The sequence below is a fragment of the Lithobates pipiens genome, unplaced genomic scaffold (assembly GCF_037356315.1).
Source record: "Lithobates pipiens isolate NorthernLeopardFrog02 unplaced genomic scaffold, aLitPip1_a1.2 Scaffold_10, whole genome shotgun sequence".
NCBI classification, from domain to species: Eukaryota; Metazoa; Chordata; class Amphibia; order Anura; family Ranidae; genus Lithobates; species Lithobates pipiens.
The window spans coordinates 220,040,072-220,067,819 of NW_027507686.1; the positions used below are offsets into that span (position 1 = coordinate 220,040,072).

General features: G+C 44.3%; 1 protein-coding gene across 1 annotated transcript; it reads right to left on the reverse strand.

Annotated features, from left to right (window-relative positions):
- Positions 1-343: 343 nt before the first annotated feature.
- On the reverse strand, positions 344-25,051 carry LOC143940302 (SPRY domain-containing SOCS box protein 3-like). Its single transcript, XM_077461528.1, has 5 exons — positions 24,825-25,051; positions 18,202-18,374; positions 9,315-9,446; positions 7,129-7,319; positions 344-5,275 (listed from the first exon to the last, which is right to left on the reverse strand). Exons 1-5 carry the CDS (start codon positions 24,914-24,916, stop codon positions 5,075-5,077), a joined length of 789 nt encoding a protein of 262 aa, XP_077317654.1. The 5' UTR covers positions 24,917-25,051; the 3' UTR covers positions 344-5,074.
- Between the last annotated feature and the right edge of the window lie 2,697 nt (positions 25,052-27,748).

Genomic DNA, 27,748 nt, shown 5'->3' on the forward strand with positions numbered 1-27,748 from the left:
GACACGACACTGATCACTGCTCCAAGGACAGAGAACAGACGATCAGTGTCTTGTCACTAGGCAGAACGGGGAGATGCTGTGTTTACATCGGCAGACTGAGATTTACCAACACGCACCTTGAAGATTCTGAGGCCACATGGAAAAAGGTGTTATGGTGAGATGAGACTAAAATTGAAATATTTGATCTCAATACCAAGCAATACGTCTGGCGGAAATCCAATACAGCTTATCATCCAAATAACATCATTCCTACAGTAATATATGGAGAAGTCAATATAGACCCAACATTACCTACACCTGTAAAGGTCAACCCTGGTCATCGTCAAAGCCAAAACACAGAGAATACCGAAAATACATAACCAATTTTATTATATATAATATATGTAGCTGATATTATTCTTGTATTGACAGAGGTAGCAGAGTATCAGGACTTCCACCAATGGGTGGTTCACTGCTCACCTTTTGAATAAGAACTACCTGACCTTTATAAAAAAAAAAAAAAAAAAAAAATACATCACAAGTATAAATAGATACATACAATCACTGCATGCTATAGCAGCATGTTATTCACGTGTAAACAGCAATGTGTGTATGGTAATACAGCAAGTCACATTCTTGTAATAGATGGCGCTCATCAAACTGTGGCATCTTTGGTATATATAAAAAAAAAAAAAAAACAGTCGCATATTTTTGGACTTCTAGTAGTGCAAAAAAAAGCAGTGGCGATGTGTGACGTAGAATAACCCAAAGCCCCCAGTCTTCACTGCCATAGGTTCATGAACTACAGGCAAGAAACTACAGTAAATACTCAGATAAAGTAAAACTGTTTTACCTGCAAGAAGAATTTCTGTTTGTCCTTCTAGTCCTGAGATTTGCACAGCCTGGTCTGACAGGGCAGGAGACCCCTATTTTTCTCTATTGCAGTTTAATAATGTTTAAAGTGGTTGTAAACCTTTGTTTTTATAAAAAAAAAATCAAAAATACATGTTTATACTTGTTTTTCTTCTTCTGGGGTCCCCCACAGGTGCTCCAAGCCCCTCCTCTTCATCGGGTGCTCCCAGGGAAACACGCGCCCCGGGTCCCGCTGCTGCATCCCGTGACACAGACAGCGGGATTCAGCTCCACCTCCCGCTTCACAGGATTTGATTGACAGCAGCGGGGGCCAATGGCTCCTGCTGCTATCAATCTATCCAATGATGAGAGAGAGCGACTGGAGCCCCTGCGCTTGTGCACATCATTGAATCGGGCTCAGGTAAGGGGGGGGGGGTCTGAGGGGAAGCTGCGGCATAGGTTTTTTACCTTAATACATAGATTATAGTAGGGTAAAAAACCTTAAAGGAGTTGTAAAGGCATAGGGTTTTTTATCTTTATGCATTAAGATAAAAAACCTTATGTGAACCGCAGCCACCCCAGCACCCCCTAATTACCTACCTGAGCCCCTTCTCTCTCCAGCGATGTCCACAATCCCCCTCAGCCATCCAGAACACTCCTCCTGATTGGCTGCGACAGAGCATTGGCGCAATTGGCTCCCGCAGCTTTCAGTCAGTCAGCCAATCAGAGGGCAGAGGGGGTGGGGCCAGGTCAGGGCTCCGTGCCCGACTGTATACACTGAGCTCTGACTCGACTTGGGTGCCCCCTGTAGCAAGCTGCTGGCTGAGGGGCACTCAAAAAGGGAGGGGCTAGGAGAAGCGAAGAGGGACCCGAGAAGAGGAGGATCCAGGCTGCTCTGTTTAAAACCAACTGCACAGAGGAGGTAGGTATAACATGTTTGTTATTTAAAAAAAATGAAAAAAAAACAAGCCTTTACAATCACTTTTCGGCTTCATTCTCTCGAGGCGGATCCGCTGCCACGGAGTCCCCCTCTGTCTGCCAGCTCAGTGGGAGAGCTCTCCATTGATCTCCGCTGAGCCGGCGGATGACAAGTCCCTCTATGCTCACTGAGCAGGGAGGGGCTTGTCGAGCACCACCGGTTGCTATGGACAGATAGGACAAAAACGGACAGCATGTCCGTTTTCATGAGATCTCACCCGATCCAATCTGCCAGGGGAACGTAGGGCCGTCCATCTGATTTTAGCGGATCGGGTCAGATGTCAACGGACATGTCATCGCTGACATCCGTCGCTCCATAGACTAGCATGGAGCGCCTGTTTGGACAAATCTGACAGGCGGACCTGAACGGTGTGAAAGGGGCCTAAGGCTTTAGAACCACTTTAAAAGTCTCGTTCCCCAACCTGTGACTGAACAGTGAAAGCAGAAGCAGCATGCTGTAGAGTGTCACTTTGCTCTCTCCTTCTATCAGCACAGTCCTTGCACTGCTGTGCAACTAATTAGGGTATTTAGTTGCTTCTTTCTGTCCTAGTCTGAGCCCTACTGTACAGGGATTGCAGGAGGCTGATACTCGGCCAATACTGGGTACTTATACTGCTTCTGTTTAAACAAAAAAATATATATATATATACATTTAGAATGTATTCAGGAATACGGAGCTGCATCACGTGTCATTTATATATATTTGGAGTTCTGCTATAATTCTAACTGGGGGCTGTAGGTTGCACTTCCACATAACACTTTGAGCAACATAAGTAAGCAATATAGAATTTTAATAATAACATCCCTGATTAGGTGAGGTTTTTTTTCCTTTTTCTTTTTAAAGGGAACTCAAAGAACTTTAATCGGAAATTTGAAGTCCTGCTGGATCACTTCAGGCTCTCCCTTTTTGCAGGTTTAGCTCTGTAAAACATAAAAAATAAGTGCCAAAACTGTTTAAAATCCAGTAGTGCACTGTCTCTCCCTGCTCTGCACATGCTCAGTTGCTCTCCATTTTTAGGCACTGCCAAATTTGTAGAGGCCATTCTGCTAACAGTCTAAAGAATTACCTCTGTTCAGGGACTCTGGAATTGGCATCCTCTGGCAAGCAGATACCGGAACCATGCTGGAGGCAATGTACAGTACACACTCATTTTGGTAGCATCATTATTAACGTGGAATGGGCGACCCATCAGGCGACTTAGCCGCCTGACAAGTCGCGTCCCGCTCTATGCAATGGAACCGTTCTAATCGGAGCGACTCAAGTCGCTCCGACTTAGAAAAAGGTTCCTGTACGACTTTTGGGGCGACTTGCATTGACTTCTATACAGAAGTCATTTCACAAGTCGCCGCTAAAGTCGGATCCCGGTCGCCTGAGGCAGTCGCGCTGCAAGTCGTGCTGCCTCAGTGTGAACGGGCTCTTAAGAACGTTATTTTTTATCAAGTTGTTACGGGTAAAGTTCCACTTTAAATATGAACGCTACCAATTAGAGTGGACAAGTCAGGTTTAAATAACGGTTTCCCCCTCTAACTTCCTCTTATGTCTGAAACCCATCGTATGGAGAGGAAGTGAAGAAAAAATCTCCCCTATGGCACATAGACTGCAATGAAATCACAACTGGTTCTAACCCTTCCATTCACTACTAGCAAATATGTTTTATTGCTGCCTGGTTCCCTATTAGTGGGGGATTCACCCTGTTGTGATGCCTATCAAAATAGACAGCAAGTGAAGAGAAATCTCCAAACTGAGAATACAGACCACAATAACATGTTTACAGAGGTTCTAAATATTCCCAACCTAACTAGAAAATGGGGTTGATTTACTAAGAGCAGGACTATACTCCACTCCCAGCAACTAGAGGTCTGTGAGCTCCCTCATCGGCACCAATATGTTTGCCCAGTTCTTCCTGATTTGGAATATTTGGTCTTTTTGATTGGCTGTGCCAGAATAATGTACCTCCAAGCACCAATGGCACTTGGCAGGCAAGAATCCTTTACTGCAGAAGAGACCTAAAATTAATCCTTTGCAGGGGCGTTGTTAGATCTATAAAAGTTCTGGGGCTAGAGCCCATAGCAGCGTAGTAAAGAAAGTCATATGATTGGGTGGGCATTCACATGTAAATACAGTAATATACGTGTGTTTATATATCCCCAGAGAGCCCCCCCCTTACATCAGGGTCCTCAGAAAGTTCCTCCTTACATCAGGGTCCCCAGAGAGCCCCCCTTACATCAGGGTCCCCAGAAAGATCCTCCTTACATCAGGGTCTCCAGAGAGCCCCCTTACATAATGGTCCCCAGAAAGATCCTCCTTACATCAGGGTCCCCAGATAGCCTCCCCCTTGCATCAGGGTCCCCAGAGAGCCTCTCATTTAAAATCAGGGTCCCCAGAGACCCCCCCCCCTTGCATCTGGGTCCCCAGAGAACCTCCCTTCCCCTTGGGGACCCCTGCAGAGACTAGGGGCTATGGGCCCCAGATTCGGGCTATAGCCCCAAGAACCACCCCCTAGCAACGCCACTACTCCTATGTGATAAAAAGCCTACCTGCCTGCCTACCCAGTCATGGTTGAGGGAAATTAAAGCAATAGGATTTTTGCTAGCACATGATTGGTTCTTTTCTTGGCATTGAGTACTTCACCTTCACCTTTGTGTCACCTTTGGTGGTGGATTGTCCCTCATATCCTGTTTTGAGACCCAGCAGAGGAGAAGTGAGTGGAATTTGCCAATTTTGATACAGAGACAATATTAACAAGTTGACATATGTTCTAACCTTTACACACTAACCAAAAAAAAAAAAATAGCTGTGACTTTAATTCCAATTCAGGATGTTCTGAAGGCCATGACAATTTATGCATTTATGGCCACCCTAAAAGTGTCACTGAGATATCTGTTTGCTGGGACCTGATCCCTCTCTTGGTGGTGCACATGAAGCAAAGTCTTTCTTCCACTTTTCCTCTAAAGAGGAATTATTAGCAGGTGCCCAGAGTGTGCAGGATAACAATCACCTCCAGCGACTAGGTGTGCTTATTACTTATCTCTAACATGGTAATGGCTGAAACAGTTGCTTGCTTTTAACAGGCCAAGCATAGGCCCCCAGTGTGCTTTTACTTTTTCTCCATTGTTTTCTTGAAATGTTCTTTGTCATCTCTCTGATATAAGCATCATTTTCAACACGGGTTAAACAAAGATCTTGCCCTGGCTTACATCTTGGACCCCCGGCACGTCGCACAGCAACAGTTCTCTGGGTACAGTTCAGGCCCTTTAAGACATCTTAACTGTTCCAACTTTTTAGCTTCCATCTAACAATGGCAGGAAGAGGGAGCTGATCGACCAAGTCTGTTTGTGTCAAATTCCGAGCCAGAGTACGGAGACATCGCTCCTCCAGAGTGGGCAAACTGCAGCAGCGCAATCCTAGTGCTATTTCAGTTTCTGGGCTGGTAGAAGAAACCATTGGATACAAGGAGTGCTGGACCTGGGGGAAAAAAACAGCATTGGTGAGATGACTAACATACGCTATAATCGCAAAAGTTTGGTGACACATAACCATCACAGCTACCCTTTAAAGCTGAAGGAACATAGACACTGCTCAGAAAGACTATGTTCAGGTGTTTTTTTATGTGAAAGGTACTGTTAATGATATAACATACAAAGATTTTTTTGGACAATTGTGCACTTCCTACCTTGTGCCACGTTCGTTTTAAAAGCCCTTTCTGTTTCAACATGACTGTGCCCTTGTGCACAACCCAGGTTCACAAAGAACTCAAGTGCCCTGCCCTAACTTAATCCCACTGATACTTTTTGAGAGGAATGAGAATGCCAATTGGGAGCCAGATAATCTCATTATCTCAGATTGATCTTTGGCTGAAAGGGCACAAATGCCCAAAGACCATTTGAAGTCTTATGAAGCTGTTACATCCTAAAAGGGTGGGGGGGACATCTCCACATTCATGCCCACATTTGTGGAATGGGGGTTTCATCAAGGTCATATAATGCCACGTACACACGATCGAATTGTCCGGCAAACAATCCGGCGGATAGTCCGGCGGACTTTCTACCGAACGGACTTGGCCACACACGGACACACAGAAAGTCCGGCGATTGCTAGCGCGATGACGTACAGCACATACGGCGGGACTAGAAAAAGGAAGTTCAATAGTCAGTAGCCAATAGCTTCCTTTTCGTACTTGCTTCTGAGCATGCGTCATTCTTAGTCCGCCGGACTAGCATACTCACGAACGTGTTGTCCGCTGAAATCCAAGTCCGGCGGAAAGATTGGGCTGCAAAACTACTTTCTAAGTCCGCCGGACTTTACTCTGAAAAAGTTCGCTGAAGCCCACACACGATCGGATTGTCTGGTGAAATGCGGTCCGACGGACTAAGTCGCCGGACAATTTGATCGTGTGTACGCGGCATAAGTGTTCACAAACCCCGGGTCATTTCATGTGGATATTTACTATGAGTTTTCATTTGTAGTTTGACCTCAAACAGTAGAGCACTGGACACGCATTTAAACTCAATAAAATCCAGTTGATTTTTAACATGTTGGTGCCTGTATGGCCTGCGGGTATCTGACTTAACAATAATCCACAGTGCGAACAAATTTTACCTAGCCCATAAATAGTATTGACCCACATATGTCCTTATTGCGGAGTCCTGATGAGTGGTACCTAGAGGGAACTATAGATGGGCACATTTGTCACCCTATTTCACCCATACTTTGTCTAACTGATGAACTTACTGCCACAGCACATTCTTGCTTTGGGCCAACAAAAAAATCATTGAAACCATGACCACAGAAAACTATTATTTTCAGGAGAGGTCAGCAGAAGTAGCGTTCATATTTCGTGGGAAAACGTTTTAGAAAACTAATATTCCACCCAGGATACAGGAGAATGGCGGGTACTTTCATCACCTGTTTATGCTAGTTTATTTACGCACTCCGAAATCCGCTAATGATGGCTGGTCACATATTAGTGAAGGTTAGACCATATATGGCTCATCTGTTTGCTCATTTTTACAAGCCCTTTATGGACACACTGAATATCTTATCATTTCCAGGTTGCTGATGTACCAGGTTCCAGGTTGCTGATGTACCAAGAACCATATGAAAACAAAGATGGAAAGCTGCATATGTAAGTCATTTTTGTTATGCTGACAAATAGTAATACAGGCGCAGTGATTTTATTTTTTTTTCAGTGGCCTCGGGTATTTAAATGACACTTTAAAGCATGCTGGGACATTTCTCTAACGTATCCTCTAGAGTTTTGCTACTTAGCGGTAATGTGATTGTATTTCTTGTTGTGCCTGCTTTTCATGTTACCGTACCTTGTGTAACCCTGTGAAGGCCACTCCTAGACTCTGTCTGTCCCTGTAAAAAGTCAGCGTCCCTTCCTCCATGTTTAGGTGTACACCAATCACGGTGCCTTCTTCATAGAACGGTTCTGTGTACTGTTTGCTGATGCCGTCATGCCACACTGTGCCCTTATAGGACAAGCCCCAGCTCTCTGAGTCCTTTCCTGCAAAAAACAAATTTAAGATCAGATTGGTGTGTAGATGAAGAAACAAAAGCCAAGATCAGATCTTCACACTTCCCTGTGGTTGGTTTTATGACAGCAGTATTTATATGGAAAGCCTAGAATATATAATCGTGAAGCTTGAGCAGGTGGTATGGATGGACATGCTAGTGTGTTAGTTAGTGGTAGTTAATCAGCCCTTTGCAAATAAAATAGTATTTACTTTTTAGTGCGTTTACCTTTTATGTGATCAGTACCTCTTTCACATGAAGTCATTTATTTTCTGGTTTATTGCTGATCCAAGTGTGATGCCCTGTACACCCGATCAGAAATTCTGCCAGCAAAAATCGGATGTGAGCTTTTGGTCAGAAATTCCGACCGTGTGTTTGCTCCATTGGACTTTTGCTGGCAGAATTCCAGCCAGCAAAAGATTGAGAGTAGGTTCTTTATTTTTCGGTCGGAAAAAGTTCCTATCCAAAAATGCGTTCGTCTTTATGCAATCTGGACGTGCAAAAAATCACGCATGCTCAGAAACAATTGGACGCATGCTCGGAAGCATTGAACTTCATTTTCTCGGCCCGTCATAGTGTTGTACGTCATCACGTTCTTGATGGTCGAAAGTTCAGAGAACTTTTGTGTGACCGTGTGTATACAAGCCAAGCTTGAGCAGAATTCCGTCGGAAAAAGTGTTTTTTTCTGATTGTGTGTATGGGGCATAACATGCAGTGCCGCTCTAAGCGGAGACAAAAATCTCCCTGCCGGTTGCAGTGAAGGAAGCAGGCGCCTGTGCACCAGTCAGGGGTGTAGAAGCATCAACAGAGAACGGAACACCACTCACCGATTCAGTGCATGAATATGTGAATGAGTGTGGCCTCAGCCAGTGCTGCTCTAGCCATGCCCTCTGACATGTTTTGCCCCGCACACCTGGGCTTGGTCACAAAGGTCAACTGGGTCAGTGAGCGGTGCTCATTCCTTTCTCACTGGTTTAGTGTTGCTTTTAAAAGCCTCACAGAACTGCTATTAAGAGGAAGAATTTGCATCTCTCCAACCTCTGAAAATGCAGACCACAGAAAAAGTGGCATCTGCAGCTTCTAGCAGCCCAGTGCATTGGCTTTGTTGCCATTATTATTATTTAAGGTACTTATATAGCGCTGTCAATTTACGCATATACATTGTACATTCACATCAGTCCCTACCCTCAGGGAGCTTGCAATCTAAAGTCCCTCAATCACATTCATATACTAGGGCCAATTTAGACAGAAGCCAATTAACCTACCAGAGTGTGGGAGGAAACCGGAGTACCCGGAGGAAACCCACGCAGGCTCAGTGAGAACATGCAAACTCCAGGCAGGTAGTGTCGTGGTTGGGATTCAAACCAGCAACCCTTTTTACTTGGCTCTCGTTGTGCTGGCTGAGTTCAGCAATGCTTCATAGACCTCTACAGGCGGTATTTACATTAGTGCTGAGCTAAAGTGGAGTTCCATCCATATAAAAGTAGGCAGCTACAAAAAGTGTAGCTGCTGACTTTTATTTTTCGGGCACTCGCCTGTCTCACGGTCCAGCGATGCGGGCGAACGAAGCCCCGCTCCGCTCCTCTCTGCGGCGCCGGCATTCTGACTGTGGGCGTCCGATTGTGGGTTCACAGCCGGGCATACACTGCGCATGCGCAAACCACATGTTGTGATTGGCCGGGCAATCTTCTGGGACCTGTGATGTGTCCCAATATATTGCACGGAGAGGGGAGAGGTGCACTTCCTTCCAGCGTCATGGAGCCCCGGGAGGAAGTGGGAGCTGGGTGCCTCTAAAAAGAGGGTATGCGCTCCCCCCAAATGTAGCATGTCAGGAGGTCACCTTCACTTAAAGTGGAAGTTCCATTTTTGGGGGGGAACTCTGCTTTCAAGTCAACTAGGCCACAAATGTTGGGTTGCTAGATAATCCATCCAGCACTCAGTCAGAAATCAGATTCATTTATTTTTTTACTCCCATCAAATAACTTACCCAATAAGTTAACATACTGGAAACTCCCAGCATGCAGTGCTGCTCTGCCAGTCCCAACACCAACCATAACAGAGAGTCCAGAGGGTGGTTCCAGGAACTCTACCTCCCAGTAATGTTCACCTTGTAGGAAGCCTGTAAGAGAAAACCAATCATGTGAGGGATAACAAAAAACAAGTCAGAAGTGTTAAAGAACACCATGCAATCCCAATTTTGGGTTGAGTATCTGACCGATCCTTCAAGGGGAAGATTTCTTTGCAGCAAGTTGTCTCTGCTCCTCCCCCTAGTTAGTATCTCACTGCAAGACCCACTATTATCCAAGAGGTTTTTTTTCTGCTCAGGAGATTTTTAGTAATTAAAAGGGTAACTTCACCTTTGGGGACATGTTACATGTTACGCCCGTTTTTGGGTTTCCGCTCCTTCTCAGCCTTGATTCCCCAAGACCCCATGCCTGTGACAGCAGGCCGGGCATCCTCTTCCCGCAACCGCAGCCACAATTATTTTAAAAACCACGGCTATGCGGGGCTCCGCCCACCCGGGATAAATGTAAGAACTACAACTACCATCAGCCTTTGTGGCTGACGGCTTGTAGTTCTCAATGAACTACCAGGGTGCTGGTGAGCAGACAGCTTATACTGACAGTCTGCAGGAACCCTGCATTGCACTTGTGGTATACTGATTGCGGGAGCAATGCTATGCAGGCTCCGAATAAACAGATGTGCACGTATTTTATTTTATTTTTATAAGGTAACTTTTACTCTTTTAAATTGATTAAATTACTGGCCATTAACTGCTTGCCGACCGCCTCATGCCGATATACGTTGGCAGAAGGGCTCGTACAGGCAAACTAACATACCTGTACGTGGCCCTTTAAGAGGGCACCCGCGGCAAGCTCCCTGAGTCAGGTCGTGGATCCCATGGACCCGATTTCTGCAGGGATACCCGCGATCGTCTCATGGAGAGGAAGAACGGGGAGATGCTAATGTAAACAAGCATCTCCCCGTTCTGCCTAGTGACAGTGTCACTGATCTCTGCTCTCTGTGATTGGGAGCAGAGATCAGCGACGTGTCACAGGTAGCCACGCCCCCCCAGTTAGAATCGCTCCCCAGGACATACTTAATCCCCCACACTGCCCCCTAGTGGTTAACCCCTTCACTGCCAGTGTCATTTACACAGGAATCAGTGTATTTGTAAAGCACTGATTGCTGTATTAATGCCAATGGTCCCAAAAATGTGTCAAAAATGTCCGATGTGTCCGCCATAATGTCGCAGTCACGATAAAAATCGCTGATCGCCACCATTACTAGTTAAAAAAAAAAAAAATCGTAAAAATGCCATAAAACTATCCCCTATTTTGTAAACGCTATAACTTTTGCACGAACCAATCAATATATGCTTATTGCGATTTTTTTTTTTTTTATTTATTTTTTATTTTTTACCAAAAATATGTAGAAGAATACATTTGGCCTAAACTGAGAAAAAAAATATTTTTTTATATATTTTTGGGGGATATGTATTATAGCAAAATGTAAAAAAATAAATTAGTTTTTTTCAATATTATCGCTTTTTTTTGTTTATAGCGCAAAAAATAAAAATCGCATTGGTGATCAAATACCACCAAAACAAAGCTTTATTTGTGGGAAAAAAAGGACGTCAATTTTGTTTGGGAGCCACGCCACACGACCGCGCAATTGTCAATTAAAGCGACGCAGTGCCGAATTGCAAGTGCTCTGGTCTTTGGTCAGTATAATGATGGCTTAAAGCGGGAGTCCGCCGGGACTCCGCTTTTTTTTTTTTTAAAAGCCAGCAGCTACAAATACTGCAGCTGCTGACTTTTAAAATAGTGACCCTTACCTGTCCAGCGCGCCCGCGATGTCGGCACCCGAAGCCGATCTCTAGGTCGTCTCTCGGGTGCTGCCGCCGCCATCTTGGGTATGGGAATCAGGAAATGGTGCCTTTCGGCTTCATTTCCCGGTTCCCTACTGCGCATGCGCGAGTCGCGCTGCGCAATAAGGACGGTCCCCGCTGCCTCTGGGATCTGTGTGTTTCCCAGCAGGCAGCGGGGCACTTGCGGAAAGGGGCGGGCACTTGCGGAAAGGGGCGTAATCTACGCCCCTTTCCGCAGAGAGCTATCCCGGAAGTGGGTGCAGATACCGGTACTGTACAGGTATCTGCACCCCCCCCCCCCTGAAAGGTGCCAATTGTGGCGCCGGAGGGGGGGAGGGTTCCGATGAGCGGAAGGTCCACTTTAGGGTGGACCTCCGCTTTAAGTGGTTAATGGATAGATGTAGCAATGGATCGCTAAATATGTAATAAATGACTCCCTTTGGTGTAAACTATACAAATGGCATGCAGCAGCAAATGATCTTAAATGATCGCCCAGTGTTTACGTCAAGTGCAACTGATAATTACTACAAGCTATTCATTTAACTTACTCCTTAGCATTTATACCATCTATATACCAAACACTTGCAATTAAAGTATAACTTTATTTTATTTTTTTTGTTTTGGATAGAGTGGAGAAGGATCAGAACCCCTGTCAGTTTTTATTGCTGTTTGTGCCCCTGTTATGGAGATTCATCCTCTCTCTTTGTCCTGGCCACCATTATCAGTGAAAGTAAAAGACAATCCCAAATTTTGGCTTGTCCCCAGGAAAGTCATAGAGGGGAAATCTTCCTATGGGGACACTAGTTCTAGGGCCCCCAAAAAATTCCCTTGATTTGCAGGGATTTCCTCTCACTTCCTGTTTGGCTATGGGACAGGAAGTGAAGGGAAATCTCCGCAATGGGACACAGATGATGAAAATCTGACAGGGGTTATAATCCTCCCTTGCTCTACCCAAAAATGAAAAAAAGGTTTTATCTATAGTTCTATTTTAACCTTTTAGTAATGTAACTGTGCTATTTAACAACTTGCCGTCGGTAGGCCTTCATCTGACGCTCTCAACTTTGTGGTGGTATATCTGAAAGATGCCTGAGGATACAGGCATCATTCAGATATCGGCATTTTCAGCTGGCGATTCCCTACACCATAAGAATGATCACATCGGCTGTTCCGTGGTTTGATTGTTCTCACGGGTGGCGAAAGGGGACGTCCCCCCCCCTCCCACCACCCTCTGGTGCTTCTACCGACTCATCGCAGTGAGTTGGAGACAGGATCCACCGGCCCCGGATGTCCACCATAGAGATTTCCGGTGGACCAGATGGTCGCCGGATTCTCTATGATTGTTGGAGACTGGGCGCGATGTTATGATGCCACGACCGGCCTCTGCATTAAAAAAAAACAGCGCCGCCTTGGCTAGGAAGCCAGGATAATTTTTTTTATTTTATTTCAGGCTTCCCAGCCTAGAGGTGAGATTCGGGGTCTTATTGACCCTCATATCTCACTGTAAAGAGGACCTTTCATGTCATATTCCTATCACGAGGGATGTTTACATTCCTTGTAATAGGAGTAAAAGTGATCCAAATTTTTTTTTTTTTAAAGCGTCAAAATAAAAATTAAGTAAAATTAAAGCGCCCCTGTCCCCGTGTGCTCGCACGCAGAAACGAACGCATACGTAAATCCCACTCACAAATGAAAACAGTGTTCAAACCACATGTGAGGTATCGCCGCAAACGTTAGAGCGAGAGCAATAATTCTGACCCTAGACCTCCTCTGTAACTCAAAACATGTAACCATTAAAAAGGTTTAAAGTGCCACCAATGGGGATTTTTAAGTACCAAAGTTTGGCGCCATTCCACGAGCGTGTGCAATTTTGAAGCGTGACATGTTGGGTATCTATTTGCTCGGCGTAACTTCATCTTTCACATTTTGCAAAAAAATTGGGCTAACTTTACTGTTTTTTGTTTTTTTTAAAGCATGAAACCGTTTTTTATTAAAAAAAAAAAAAACACGTTTGAAAAATTACTGCGCAAATACTGTGCGAGATAAAAAGTTGCAATGAATGCCATTGTATTCTCTAGGGTGTCTGCTAAAAAAAAAATATATAATGTTTGGGGGTTCTGTGTAATATAGTATAGTATAGTATAGTATAGTATAGTATATATGTGTTTATAGCAAAAAAAATATGATTTTTACATGTAGGAACGAAGTGTCAGAATTGGCGTGGGTGCGAAGTGGTTAATATCGCCCACGTAGCTCTATCCTACATATTTAAAAAGAAAAAAGCTGAATATATTGCAGCTTGCCAGTCCTTAAAATATGGTATCTGCATTTGTTTTCAAGCTTTTTTTTTTTTCCCCTTTCTTTTTATCTAATGATTCTGCCAGTAACACGCTTGCTGTCCTATCATGTCAACACACTCTCACTCTACTGTATCAGGAAAACAGACTGGGTGAGACCAAAGGGCTCCACCCCTCCTCTCCACAAGATGGATCCTCCCAACAATGTAACCGATAACCGGACAGGCAGAGGCCACAGAACATTATCAGCTCACAGATATAGCAAAATGCTTCCAATGGTATAATTAACAGACCAAACAGGAATTTCATTATTAAGCTGGCCATACATTATACAATTTGCTTGTACAATTTCAATACGACCTTCTTTAGATTTCCATTCAACTATGTATTGCAAAGGCCTGCCCGATTTGAATAAAATTGAAAGCGTTGTTTAGTTTTGATCTCATGTTATATGGTTTTTGGCAAATCTAATGCCCCATATACACGGTCGGAAATTCTGACGGAAAAAAGTCTGATTGGATTATGTTGTCGGAAAATCTGATCGTGTGTGGGCTCTATCGGACTTTTTCCATCGTATTTTCCGACGCATAAAGTTTGAGAGCTGGATCTAAAATTTTCCGACAACAAAATCCGATCATTTAAAATTCTGATCATGTGCAGACAATTCCGATGGACAAAGTGCCATGCATGCTCAGAATAAACTAAGAGACGAAAGCTATTGGCCCGTTTATACTACCGACGTATGCGGTTTACGTCACCTCATTTCGAACGACTGGATTTTCCGACAACTTTGTGCGACCGTGTGTATGCAAGACAAGTTTGGCCCAAAATTCTACGGAAAAAATCCGATGGATTTTGTGGTCGGAATGTCCGATCGTGTGTGTGGGGCATAAAGGAAAATTGTACAATACCAATGCATAATGTATGGTAAGGTTTTTTACATACCCTTTAAGGTTGGCTCTACACTTGCACATTTTACTGCAATGCATGTAGCATATGGTATTTTGTACATCACATGTCATTCAAATTAGAATAAGGCAGGCCATAGATGATTAAAAAATGTGTAGAACACTGCGCCTATTCCCAGTCACACAAGCGCTTCTGAATTAAGTGAAAGAAATGTCAACTCCTCAATAGGAATACCTTGTGGCCAATTAAGGCTAAAGCTGCTACCATAAAACCCAATCGGGGTCCTTTTTTTGTGCCTGATTGCAATCTGCCCGTGTCCACAATTCTATCCGGGTAGTAATTTCTGGGGTGATGTTAGAAGCCGCGCTGGTTTAGTTGTGGTATAAAGGATGGGACGTCACGCCCTCAGATGTCGTCGTAGATGACGAAATGCGCCAGTGCATGGCTTTACGGGGACCATCAGTGACGTCAGCACGCCGCTCGGAGACACAGCGTTCACCACCGCTGGAAAAGGCAGCCAAATGTGGTAGGAAACACCGCACTATCCCCGTTTTGGTCTGCTGATGCGACCTTGTTAAATGCTATGTTGTTTTGCTATTGTGTGTATGTAAGTGCAATTCCTAAGAGGGGGTGTTGTAGAAACGAATACATCTTTTAAATGGGATTACACTATGGAGTTTGTTTTTCTTTTCTTTTTATGATTTGAAACAAGCTTATCGCTGTGTGACCCAACCCTCCAGTGAGGCTTTCCCTGGTAGATTGGAAACAAAGATATAAAGCCAGTGTGTTTTTTTTTTTGTCTATAATCCTTCTAATTTTAGTAAGAGTTTAATTTGAAGGGGGTTGCTATATATATATATATATATATATATATATATATATACATACACACACACACACACACACACACACACACACACACACACCCTGTTTCCCCAAAAATAAGACCTAGCGTGATTGTCGGTGATAGCTGCAATATAAGCCCTACCCCCAAATAAGCCCTAGTTAAAGTCTTTTAGGTCTTATTTTCAGGGTAGGGCTTATTTGGGGGTAGGGCTTATATTGCAGCCATCACCGACAATCACTCTAGGTCTTATTTTCGGTGAAACAGGGTACCCTGTTTCCCTGAAAATAAGACCTAGCGTGATTGACGGTGATGGCTGCAATATAAGCCCTACCCCCCATTGACATATATGATTGCACTGCATGATAATTCGTCTAGTGTTTTTTATATTTATATTATATTATTAGCGCTTATAGCGCTGCCAGTATTTGAGGCCATAGATTACTTTTTTTTTTTTTTTTTTTTCTCATTCAACCAGCCGTTTGAATGAAGAAAAAGGATTTAATTCCCCCATCAACACACTCTGTTGTATTGTGAGAGTTTCCCACTGTCAGAATACAATGATCAGTGTTGTCGGGTATTTCCAGTGGCACAGATTGAGTTTAAAAAAATGAAAACCAAGCTGGTTGTACAGAAGTTAATCAAGTTCTATACAACCAGCTTGCCCATAGATGGATCAAAATGCGGCCGGTCTCTGCTGTAACTAATGAAATTTGGATCCATCTATGGCCGGTTTAACACCCCAAACTTTGCATGCTTTTCTCTGTTAAAAAAATCAATAAATCTGGATTTATTAACCACTTCCACCCTGGAAGAATTTACCCCCTTCCTGACCAGAGCACTTTTTGAGATTCGGCACTGCGCCGCTTTAACGGACAATTGCACGTGCGATGTAGCTCCCAATCAAAATTGACCTCCTTTTTTTTCCCCACAAATAGAGCTTTCGTTTGGTGGTATTTTTGAGTACCCCTGCATTTTTTATTTTTTGCGCTATAAACAAAACAAAAAAATAGCGATGATTTTAAAAAAAACGCATTATTTTTTACTCAGTTTAGGCCGATACGTATTCTCTACATATTTTTGGTAAAAAATAAATAAATAATAAAAAAAAATTGCAATAAGCGATCAATGATTGGTTTGCGCAAAAGTTATAGCGTCTACAAAATAGGGGATAGTTTTATGGCATTTTTATTAATAATTTTTTTTTTTTTTTTAAATGGTGGTGATCAGCGATTTTTATTGTGATCGAAACATTATGGCGGACACATCGGACATTTTTGACACATTTTTGGGACCATTGTCATTTATACAGCAATCAGTGCTATACAAATGCAGTGATTCCTGTGTAAATGACAATGGCAGTAAAGGGATTAGCCTCTAGGTGGCAGTGTAGAGGTTAAGTGTGTCCTAGGGGCGTGTTGCTAACTGTGGGGGGTCATAACTGTGTGTGACAGGTCACTGATCTCTGCTCCAATCACAGGGAGCAGAGATCAGTGACATTGTTGCTAGGCAGAACAGGGAGATGCTTGTTTACTTTAGCATCTCTCTGTGAGGCGATCGTGGGTATCCCTGCGGCGATTGAGTCCGCAGGACCCGCGACCCGACTCACGGAGCTTCCTGCGGTGCACCCGCTTGCCCCCGCCGCCTCTTAAAGGGCAACGTACAGGTGCGCGATTCTGCCTGTATGTGCCCTTCTGCCGACGTATATCGGCGTGAGGCGGTCGGGAAGAGGTTAAAGCCTCGTACACACTACTAGGAAAAAACTGCCAGCTCAGGAGACGCCGCTTTACTAACAATCCAATGTTAGTACAGCGATCTCCCCTGCTGTGCTAGTGTGTCCTGAAAGGGGACCCCCCCCCAACTCTCTGGTTGGCTGAGAGTGCTGATTGGAAGCCAGACAGCACACCTTTTTCGGTAATTTCTCTTTGACAGAAGCCATGTGTACTAGGCTTAAAGGAGAATACAACTTCATGTTGTTTCTAAAAGAAAAATCTCAATTTATCCAAAATATCGAATTATATTGGCAGGAATCTAGCAGCACTTTCAAAATCAAGGTAATGAATGTGACACAAATAGCTTTTGTATGTCCACTACCTCAAAGTTACTAAAAAAAAAGTAGAAAAAAGTGCACAGAGCTGCATCTGGTGTGAACTAAATAAGGACATGTGTGTTCCGGTGCATTTTTGATGCGTTTTACAGCGTTCCAGTACAGTCAAGTGCAGGAAAAATGCAGCATGTCCTACTTTTTTTTCCCCCTGGAACTGCAAGCACTGATGTGACCGATGCCATTGAAAACCATATAACCTACTTTCCATGCGTTTTTTATGCAGAAAAAAATGCAGAAAAAAAACACACTGGACTGCATGTGGTGTGAACTGGCCCTAAATCTCGATTAATGCCCCATACACACGGTTGGAAATTCAGACAGCAAAAGTCTGATTGGATTATGTTGTCGGAAAATCCAATCGCGTGTGGGATCTATCGGACTTTTTCTGTCGGAATTTCCGACGGAAAAAGTTTGAGAGCTGGATCTAAAATTTTATGGCGACAAAAAACGATCTGACTTTTTCCGGTCGTGTGTAGAGAATTTCCGACGCACAAAGTGCCACGCATGCTCAGAAAAAAATTGGAGACGAAAGCTATTGGCTACTGGACTCTACGTAGTCCCGTCGTACGTTTTGTACGTCACCTCCTTCTGAACGATCGGATTTTCCAACAACTTTGTGCGACCGTGTGTATGCAAGACAAGTTTCGGCCAAAATCCGTCTAAAAAAAATCCAACGGATTTTGTGGTCGGAATGTCCAACCGTGTGTATGGGGCATTACAAATGCATCTGGTGAAGGGTAAATAATTTGCAGAGCTGTGTATATTGCAGTGTAGATAGGAACTTAGATCTAACTGGAGGTTTGATGCCTCCTCTGCCCAGGGAATTGTACCTCCAGACGTGCCCCTTACCTGTGTCCCCCCGCACTCCGGCGGTGCCACTGCTCTCAAGGATGGGGTCAGTATGGAAGTAAACTTCTTGATGAGACTCAGACAGTTCTGCCCATGAAGTCTGCCCATTCATTTCCCACAACCAATTCTCCTTCACGTATCCACGTGGCATGGGTGGCTTCAGGGTAAAGAGACTGGAATCGCAAAAAAGAAGAAAACAAGGATGTGTTATAGTGAGGAGCACAAAAACTCCCTGGGGGCTTAAACTGGCTATACACGATACAATCTAATTGTACAGACTTCTTTACATCTACCAACAACCATGTAGTGCAAGGGCATGTCTGATACAAATCCAATTGCATTACTAGGGTTTTATTTCATATTCATCTAAAGAAAATTGTACAATGCGATTGTGTAGTGTATGGGCAGTTTTAGCTAGGGATGGAAAGCATGTATTTTTTTTATTCATTTTGGTTACTGACACACCAGCAAACCCAGTTTAGATAAAAGCTGATGCAACCACCAGGATATTTTAGTGAATTAAAAAATAAATAAAAATGTGTGTGTGTGTGTGTGTGTATATATACACACACACACAAAAGTGAGTACACCCCTCACATTTTTGTAACTATTTTATTCTATCTTTTCACGTGACAACACTGAAGAAATGACACTTTGCTACAATGTAAAGTAGTGAGTGTACAGCTTGTATAAGCCCTTGTACACGTGGAAAATGTCCGATCGGACCGTGTTGTCGGATAATCCGCCTGTGTGTGGGCTCCATCGGACTGTTTCCGTCGGAATATAGCTGGGCTATAAAACTTTCCGACAACATGATCCGATCGGACTTTGTCCGATCATGTGTAGAGAATTCCAATCGGACAAAGTGCCACACATGCTCAGATCAAATTCCTAGACCAAAGCTATTGGCTACTAACCTGAATGTAGTCCCGTCGTAACGAAATAACGTCATCACGTTACGTACGATCGGATTTTCCGACAACTTAGTCTGACCGTGTGTATGCAACACCACTTCCGGACAGCTTCCGGACTAAATCCATTGGAATTTATCCGACGGATTTGGTTGCCGGAATGTCTGCCGTGTGTACGGGGGCTTACAGTGTAAATTTGTTGTCCCCTCAAAATAACTCAACACACAGCCATTAAAGTCTAAACCACTGCCAACAAAAGTGAGTACACCCCTAAGTGAAAATGTCCAAATTGGGCCCAAAGTGTCAATATTTTGTGTGGCCACCATTATTTTCCAGCACTGTCTTAACCCTCTTAGGCATGGAGTTCACCAGAGCTTCACAGGTTGCCACTGGAGTCCTCTTCCCCTCCTCCATGATGACATCACAGAGCTGTGGATGTTGGAGACCTTGCGCTCCTCCACCTTCCGTTTGAGGAGGCCCCACTGATGCTCAATCGGGTTTAGGTCTGGAGATCTGCTTGGCCAGTCCATCACCTTTACCTTCAGCTTCTTTAGCAAGGCAGTGGTCATCTTGGAGGTGTTTGGGGTCGTTATCAAGTTGGAATACTGCCCTGCGGCCCAGTCTCCGAAGGGAGGGGATGATGCTCTGCTTCAGTATGTCACAGTACGTGTTGGCATTCATGGTTCCCTCAATGAACTGTAGCTCCCCAGTGCCGGCAGCACTCATGCAGCCCCAGACCATGACACTCCCACTACCATGCTTGACTGTAGACAAGACACACTTGTCTTGGGCTCCTCACCTGGTTACCACCACACATGCTTGACACCATCTGAACCAAATAAGTTTATCTTGGTCTCATCGGACCACAGGACATGGTTCCAATATTCCATGCCCTTAGTCTACTTGTCTTCAGCAAACTGTTTGTGGACTTTCTTGTGCATTATCTTTAGAAGAGGCTTCCTTCTGGGACAACAGCCATGCAGATCAATTTGATGCAGTGTGCGGCGTATGGTCTGAGCACTGATAGGCTGACTTCCCCACCCCTTCAACCACTGCAGCAATGCTGGCAGCACTAATACGTCTATTTCCCACAGACAACCTCTGGATATGACGCTGAGCACGTGCATTCAACTTCTTTGGTCGACCATGGCGAGGCCTGTTCTGAGTGGAACCTGTCCTGTTAAACCGCTGTATAGTTTTAGCCACCGTGCTGCAGCTCAGATTCAGGGTCTGGGCAATCTTCCTATACCCTAGGCCAGTGATGGCAAACCTTGGCACCCCAGATGTTTTGGAACGACATAATTTCCCATGATGCTCATACATTCTGCAGTGTAGTTGAGCACCATGGGAAATGTAGTGTATTTTTTTTTTCCACATAACTTGCAACACCCTTCTTTTTTTTTTTTTTTTTCCTCTAGGGCTTTTGCTTGAAATTTTGTATACTGTTTTTAGTACGGTAAGTAGTTTTTAGCAAAATATGTTTTTTACATGTAGGAGAGGAATGCCAAAGTTGGGCAGGACGGGAAGTGGTTAAAATTCTGGCCGCTGCACATATAAGGTTTTTCAAAGTCCAGTTGAATTCCTGAGAAGAAGCTGATGAAAGAATTGAGTAAGACATCGGGTCATGTGACCTGCCTTAAGAATTGATAACCCAGAAGAGGAAGAAGAAAGCTCAACCGACAGGCAGGTCAGTGCATGCTCAGCATAGTCCACTTCTGAGTGGTGGTTCACATAGTGACTGAGCAGAAATACAAAGATTTAGCTGCCTTAGTAACACAATAACTGGAGTTAATGTGTGTATGTGTGTGTGTTTATAGAAGTGTTGACCTATGGAATTGGTTTGTACACATTTATCCATAAGTTAACAGCCAGTTATAGTTAAAGTGGAGTTCCACCCATATAAAAGTATACACTTTTTGTAGCTGCTGACTTATAATCCAACCCTCACCTGTCCCCAGGTCCAGAGATGCGGGCAAACGAAGCCCTGCTCCTCTCCGCGGCGCTGGCATTGTGACTGTGGCACTTGGCTATGGCTCCACCGCTAGGCACGCACTGCGCATGCGCGAGCCACACTGTGATTGGTCGGGCAATCTTCTGGGACCTGTGGCATATCCCAGAAGATTGCACGGAGTGAGGGGGGAGAGGTGAACTTCTTTCTGGCGCCACGGAGCCCTGGAAGGAAGTGGGAGCCGGATGCCCCCAAAAAAAATTGACATGCTAGATGTGGCATGTCGGGACCACTTTCACTTAAGGTGTTTGTAAACCCTTAGGTGTCCGTTTATGCATCAGTGATCAGCAGTGACCCAGAGGATCGCCGCTGATCACAGCCCATAAACAGTTTATGAACCAGAGATAATCGGGGGAGAAGTGTTTGAACTTGTTCTCCCGCCAATTATCTCCGCACACTGAGAATCCACATTGAATGACACAGCAACGGCCGGTTTATGAAGCTGCGATCTGAGCGCTTCACTGGCAATCTGTGTCAGAATTCACACTCCCCGATTCACCAACTCAGAGGTGGAGAATCGGGGAATGAAGATGGAATGTGGGGGGATCTGAGGAGGAAAGAGGAAGATAATTAACTTCCTTATGCCTTGTTCAGACCCCCCAACACTGTAACCATGTCCCCCTGTCATATTTATGTGTATAGATGTATATAATGTGTGTGTATATACATGTATACATGTATATATGTAGGGGGACTCTTTATTTTACTAACATTAATCACACCGTGTGTCAGTGTATTGAGCGGTGATAATTTATCACTGCTTAATAAACTGACATCTCTGTGTATCAGTGAATTTCTAGTACTGTAATCTCGTAAAGTCTCACAAGATTCCAGTATCAGGGGCCGTTCTCCAGTGTTAGAAGCGTTTGTAGATCGCTTCACTCCTCCAAGGGTGAATCGATCTACTCCGCTTTATAAACTGGTACACAGAGGAGAAAGATCTCCTCTGTGAATGCCGGAGAATGAAGCAGTGAATAGATTTCACTGCTTCATAAAAGGACACCTAAAAACACACTTTTTGCTACAGGTAAGCCTATAATAAGGCTTACATGTAGCTACCCTGGATATCTCCTAAACCTAAATGGTTTAGGAGATATCCCCTGTATTTGCATGTGCCGAAGTCATGGGCACATGCGCACTGAAGCAACGGCACATACGTACCGTTGCTTCAGTGAGTGTGCCATTACCGGCAGCTCCGGCACGCATGTGCGGGAGTGAAGTCATCGCGGCTCCGGCCAATCACATCGCCTGAGCCCGCGATACCCGGAAGTAACTCCAGGTATGGTGTATAAGGACAGCTGCAGGGGCTTCGATCTCAGGTAAGTAATTCATAATGAGCTAGTATGCTATGCATACTAGCTCATTATGCCTTTGTCTTGCAGGGTTTTTTTTTTGTCCTAGGGTTTACAACCACTTTAAAGCGGAAGTTCCATTTTTGGGTGGAACGCCGCTTTAAGATCTTTATAACTATAATTTTGTATTGCAATTACAGAAAAAAATTGAGAGCACATCCGATACTATTTGTTTAGTTTTGGATAGAACCAGAAGGATTAGAACCTCTGTCACATTTTAAATGGCCCCTTTCTAGATGTTTTCATTAGTAAATACACATGATTTTTGCATTGCATTTTGAATTTGCATTTGTTTTTTAAACTGAAGCCTGCAATGTATTGCACCCGATTAGTGGATCATGGGTGCAGTGTCAGGCTTCTGTAGACACTGCTGACCGCTCAGCACCCCCATCTCTGTATGAGCAGACAGTTACTGAGCTGCAGGTAGTGTCGGTGAACTACAAGGCCACTTGTCAGCACCCCAATAGTTCATTGAGAGCTACAAGCTGTCTGCCACAGTGGAAGATGGGACTTGTAGTTCATTCATTTGCAGATCCGCTGTTTTTTAAAATGTGACAGTGGGTGTGGGGAGAGGATCCCTCCTGCTTTCTGTAAAAAATAGCGCCTGAAAATAAACGGCACCTTTCACTCCAGTATGAATGCCGGAGAGCTTTTCACACTGGAACGGTGAAAAAAGTCCTGCTAGCAGCATCTTTGGAGCAGTGAAGGAGCGGTGTATACACCACTCCTAAACCGCTCCTACCCATTGAAATCAATGGGGCAGCGCAGCTATACCGTCGGGCAAGGCACCGCTGCAGCGGTGCTTTGTGGGCAGTTTTAACCCTTTTTCAGCCACTAGCGGGGGTTAAAACCGCCCCGCTAGTGGCCGCATACCGCCACTAAAACGACGGTGAAGTTTACCGCCGACGCTGCTCCCGCCCCAGGGCCTAAAGATTTAAGGTTTTCTTGTTCTGATAAGTTGTTCATGGGATGTACTTACTTTGCACATTATTGTAAATAATGATACATTCTGTTAGCAAGGTACAGTGTGTATAGACAATATGACATATGCAAAGTGATATATTCAATTCCCTGGGCTTCATTTATATAGACAATCAAATGACATATAATTGTACATATATCACAAACCTATGGTGTTATGGCATTAGATTACCCGACCTCAGCTGTATAGATAGTATAGACATCTGGACTCAGCATGACCAGACAATATAATGACACCCATCCATTGTTATGTTGTACTACCTGGGCTCAGTGTATAAAGACAATATGACATACGTTACACCCAGTGTTATATTGTATTGCCTGGGTTCAGCATGTACAGATAATACAATGAGACATGTCCAGTGTTATGTTGTATTACCTGGGCTCAGCCTATGCAGACAATATAATGACACACATCCATTGGTACGTTGTTGTAACCGGGCTCAATGTATAGACAAAAGACGTACACTGGGGTTGATTTACTAAAACTGGAGAGTGGAAAATCTGGTTTGGCTGTGCATGATAGCCAATCAGCTTCTAACTCCAGCTTGTTCAATTAAAGCCGCGCTCCGCTTACCACTGCAAAAGAGCCAGCAGCTACACATACTGCAGACGCTGGCTTTTAACAATCGGACGCTTACCTGTCCTGGAGTCCAGCGATGTCGGCACCGCAGCTAATGTTTACATCAGCTGTCGGGTGCATGCCGTCACCATTGCGGGTAAGGGAACCCGGCAGTGTAGCCTTACGGCTTCACGCGGGGAACCCTACTGAGCATGCGCAAGGTTCCGCTCCTCTCTCCTACTTGCCCCGGCGGCAGGGGGAGGAGGAGAGAGCCAAGCGGTGACGTCGGGGGCTGCGACCTGGACTCCCGGAAGTGGGATACCTGTCAAAGACAATTTTGGGTGGAACTCCACTTTAAGCTATGACAAAAGATTAAAAAAAAAACTGGAAGGTCTGCTAGGTTTCTACGCAGAGCTGCATCAGATTTTGCATTTTCTAGTTTTAGTGAATCAGCCCCAATACATTCAGTATTATATGGTATTAGCTTGACTCAGTGGGGGAGATTTACTAAAACGGGAGCACTCAGAATCTGGTGCAGCTGTGCCTGGTAGCCAATCAGCTTCTACCGTCATCTTGTTCAGTTAAAATTTGACAATAAAACCTGGAAGCAGATTTTGCACTCTCCCGTGTTAGTAAATCTCCCCAAGTGTGTACAGACAATATAATAATACACGTCCAGTGTTCTATTGTATTACTTGGAGTCAGCATGCACAGATAATATAATGACAGACATCCAAAGTTACATTGTATTACCTAGGCTCAGCGTACGCAGACAATATAATGACATTCATAGAGTTATATAGTCTTACCTGGGCTTGGTGTGTTGTCCTTGTTTAGTCTTCATGATTACTATTCTTCTAGCTGCTTCTCCTGTGTTGTTATTGAAACTTGCGCCTATCATTGGCGAAGGCGGTCATGTTTGCACCAATAGGACAGCAGAACTGATCCAGCCCCCAGAGAAAATGCTCTGATAGGCTACAAAGTAGCCCAGCTGTAAACTAACAGTCAGTCCCCACCTTTGGCCATTGTCCCATTAACCCTAACCTAGTGATCTTATTCTCTGCAATCATATACTCAGCAACACTGCTGACACCATTAACTCTTCACTGACTCCCCCCCTTCCCTGAGTCACACTTGTTGTTGTGCGGAGAGTGTGGTGAAAAGACCTGCTGATCTCTCCACATTCTTCTCCATATTTGGAAAGACCTAAAATTAAAACTGGTTGGGCTGGCTTTTCCGCCCTTTAGGGTCAGGTAGCAAATATTTGCTCTAAAGTTGTCAAAGAAGCATTTCTAGAAGAAACCGCTGACGCTGAATTGTACTGACGTGTGATCTGATTGTCAGCGATAAAAATAAGGAAGACTTGTTTGATAAACAACGTATGGAAGAGAGGGGTTACACCACACAATGCTACAGGATATAGAGAGCACAGTCAAACAGTTATAACCCAGTGATAAAAGGACCATAGGTGTGTGCACAGGGTGTGCTGGGTGTGCCTGGGCACACCCTAATCACCCTGTGCGATGCAGATTTCCACTGCTGAACACCCCTATCCCTGTGGCAGCTGAGGCTACAGAGAAAGGGACTGGGGAATCTGTGTCTTCAGTCCCTTTCTTTGCTATTTCACTTCAGGGGGACTCCTAAGAAATGTGAACATTTATATATTTTTATATATATATATATATATATATATATATATATATATATATATATATATATATATATAAATTACATTGAAAGAAATAATAAAATGAAATAAAAACAATAAAAAACTACTGACACCATCTACTGCTCTACTGTACATGTGTGTTTGAGCTTTGGGGTGCACACCCTAATGCAAAAGGATGCGGACACCTATGAAAAGGAGATTGGACCCTCTAAACCTCATGTACACACAACCTAGCTTGACCGCGGAAAAAATCGCACCGCGATTTGCGGCCGGAAGTCAAAAAGTTTATATACTGAACGAGATTCTACTGCGTTCAGGAGAGGGTGGTTGAGGAAGGTTGAACCTCCCCTAGGCGCAGCAGCTTCTAAAGTCTGGTAAACGCCTACGTGTGCATGGACACAAAGGCTTTTATGGAGTCAAGTTTAGGAGCTTTGGCAAAAAAAAGAAAAAACCCACTAAAAGCTTCTAAACCTGCTGTTGTGTTCATGAGCCCTTAAGGTTAGCATCCAAATTTGCCAGAACACCATCAATCTTCAAGTAACGTCTGTTATTCAAAAAGATGACATCACAGTGGCAAAGTAAAATGTTATGGGGCTGTGCGTGGCCCCCTTGTCAGTCACACGCCTGGCAAATATGTCTGCTGATCTCTGATGTTACCAGTTTCTATCTGGTTGTATTCGCTTACTTCGCCGCCCATTACAGGAAGGTGTGCAATGGGAATGTTGATAGGCAAAACCTCCCAAAAGGGCTCATTCACATGGGGGGGGGGGGGGGGGGCACCCATCTAAGGCTTCATGTACACATAGCCAACATAGCGGTCAAAGTGTTCCTACCTGACTGCGAACCTCCCCTAACTGCAGCAGCTCCTGAACTCTGGTAAAAGCCTGTATGTACATGGACACATAGGCTTTTATGGAGTTTAGTTTAGGAGCTTTGGCAGAAAAAAATGCCAAAAGCACCTAAACTCAAGTTTAGGAGCTGTAGTGTACATGAAGCCTAGATACGGAAATGAATACGGCCTGTAGGCTGTACCCATGCCCTGGCTGCAATGCAATGGCATTTCGCATTCAGCAGGGAGTACCGCCGCTGAATACAACCCATTCATATTAACAATAAAAAGGCTAGATCAGAGCACACTGTCCTTATAAAAGGGATGATTACAGGTGACACAAAGAAGGCAACTGTACTACATGCTGACCACAACAGTACTGTTTGTGACACATCACAGGACATACTGTTGTGGCTAATAGAGGCCGGAATCAAGGAAATACTAGATAAACTTAATACAAATGTAGCCCTGACCCCCGAAGGAGCGGCTGGTTTTCTTGGGCTTACCATTTACCTCCTCTGCCTTGTAGCTCGTTGTTCTTGTCTAGGGTTTCCCAAGGTTGATGGCCCAATAACTGCAGAGACCCACACTCAAATTCCTTTAGGAATTTTTATTTTGTTTAACACATTGAACAGAAACACAGTCTCTCAGTTGGGAATAGAGGGTATAGGTACGGAAGCTCAGGCACTTTGGAAACTGCTGACACTTAATACATGTCTCTCTCTAGGTAATCCAGGGAGTAGCCACTCGCAACTGGATATTTCCACTGTCAGATAAATCCTGGTTTAGGGACTTAGCAGCCGATAAATGACTCAAACTTAGCAGTCTCTGCCACAGACTTGGTTGCAAACTTAAGACGAAACAGAAAATCTCTCACAGGAACTTAGTTGTAACAGAAGGATGAAAATAGGAACTTTCTCACAGTACCAGTATATTGCAGCTGGTCCGGCGATACCGTAAGAAATGTGGATTCAATTAGTGTCCATACAGTTCAGCATCCAGCCTCGTGCGTGAAGAGTCCTCCCCTGGTTGCATGACGAGTTGCTGGGCCTCTCCAAAACACGAGACAGCACCGGACCAACCTAGAATCCTCCTTCCAGTTACTGTGCCTCAGACTAGCCAGTTCCGAGGCTCGGAAACGGATAGATCCGCATCCCAGGCCATGAGGGCCTTTGGGGGCTGGTCAGGAGGATCAGGACCATGGAGTCAGAACATACTTCTGGACCGGAACCCAG

Bases quoted from the DNA above. Each gene is read 5' to 3' on its own strand.
- LOC143940302 (XM_077461528.1), bottom strand. From the start codon at position 24,916: ATGATAGGCGCAAGTTTCAATAACAACACAGGAGAAGCAGCTAGAAGA. The intron at 18,375-24,824 runs GTAAGACTATAT...TTGCGATTCCAG, and splicing joins GGACAACACACCAAGCCCAG to TCTCTTTACCCTGAAGCCAC. The intron at 5,276-7,128 runs GTACGGTAACAT...TTTTTCCCCCAG, and splicing joins CCTTCACAGGGTTACACAAG to GTCCAGCACTCCTTGTATCC.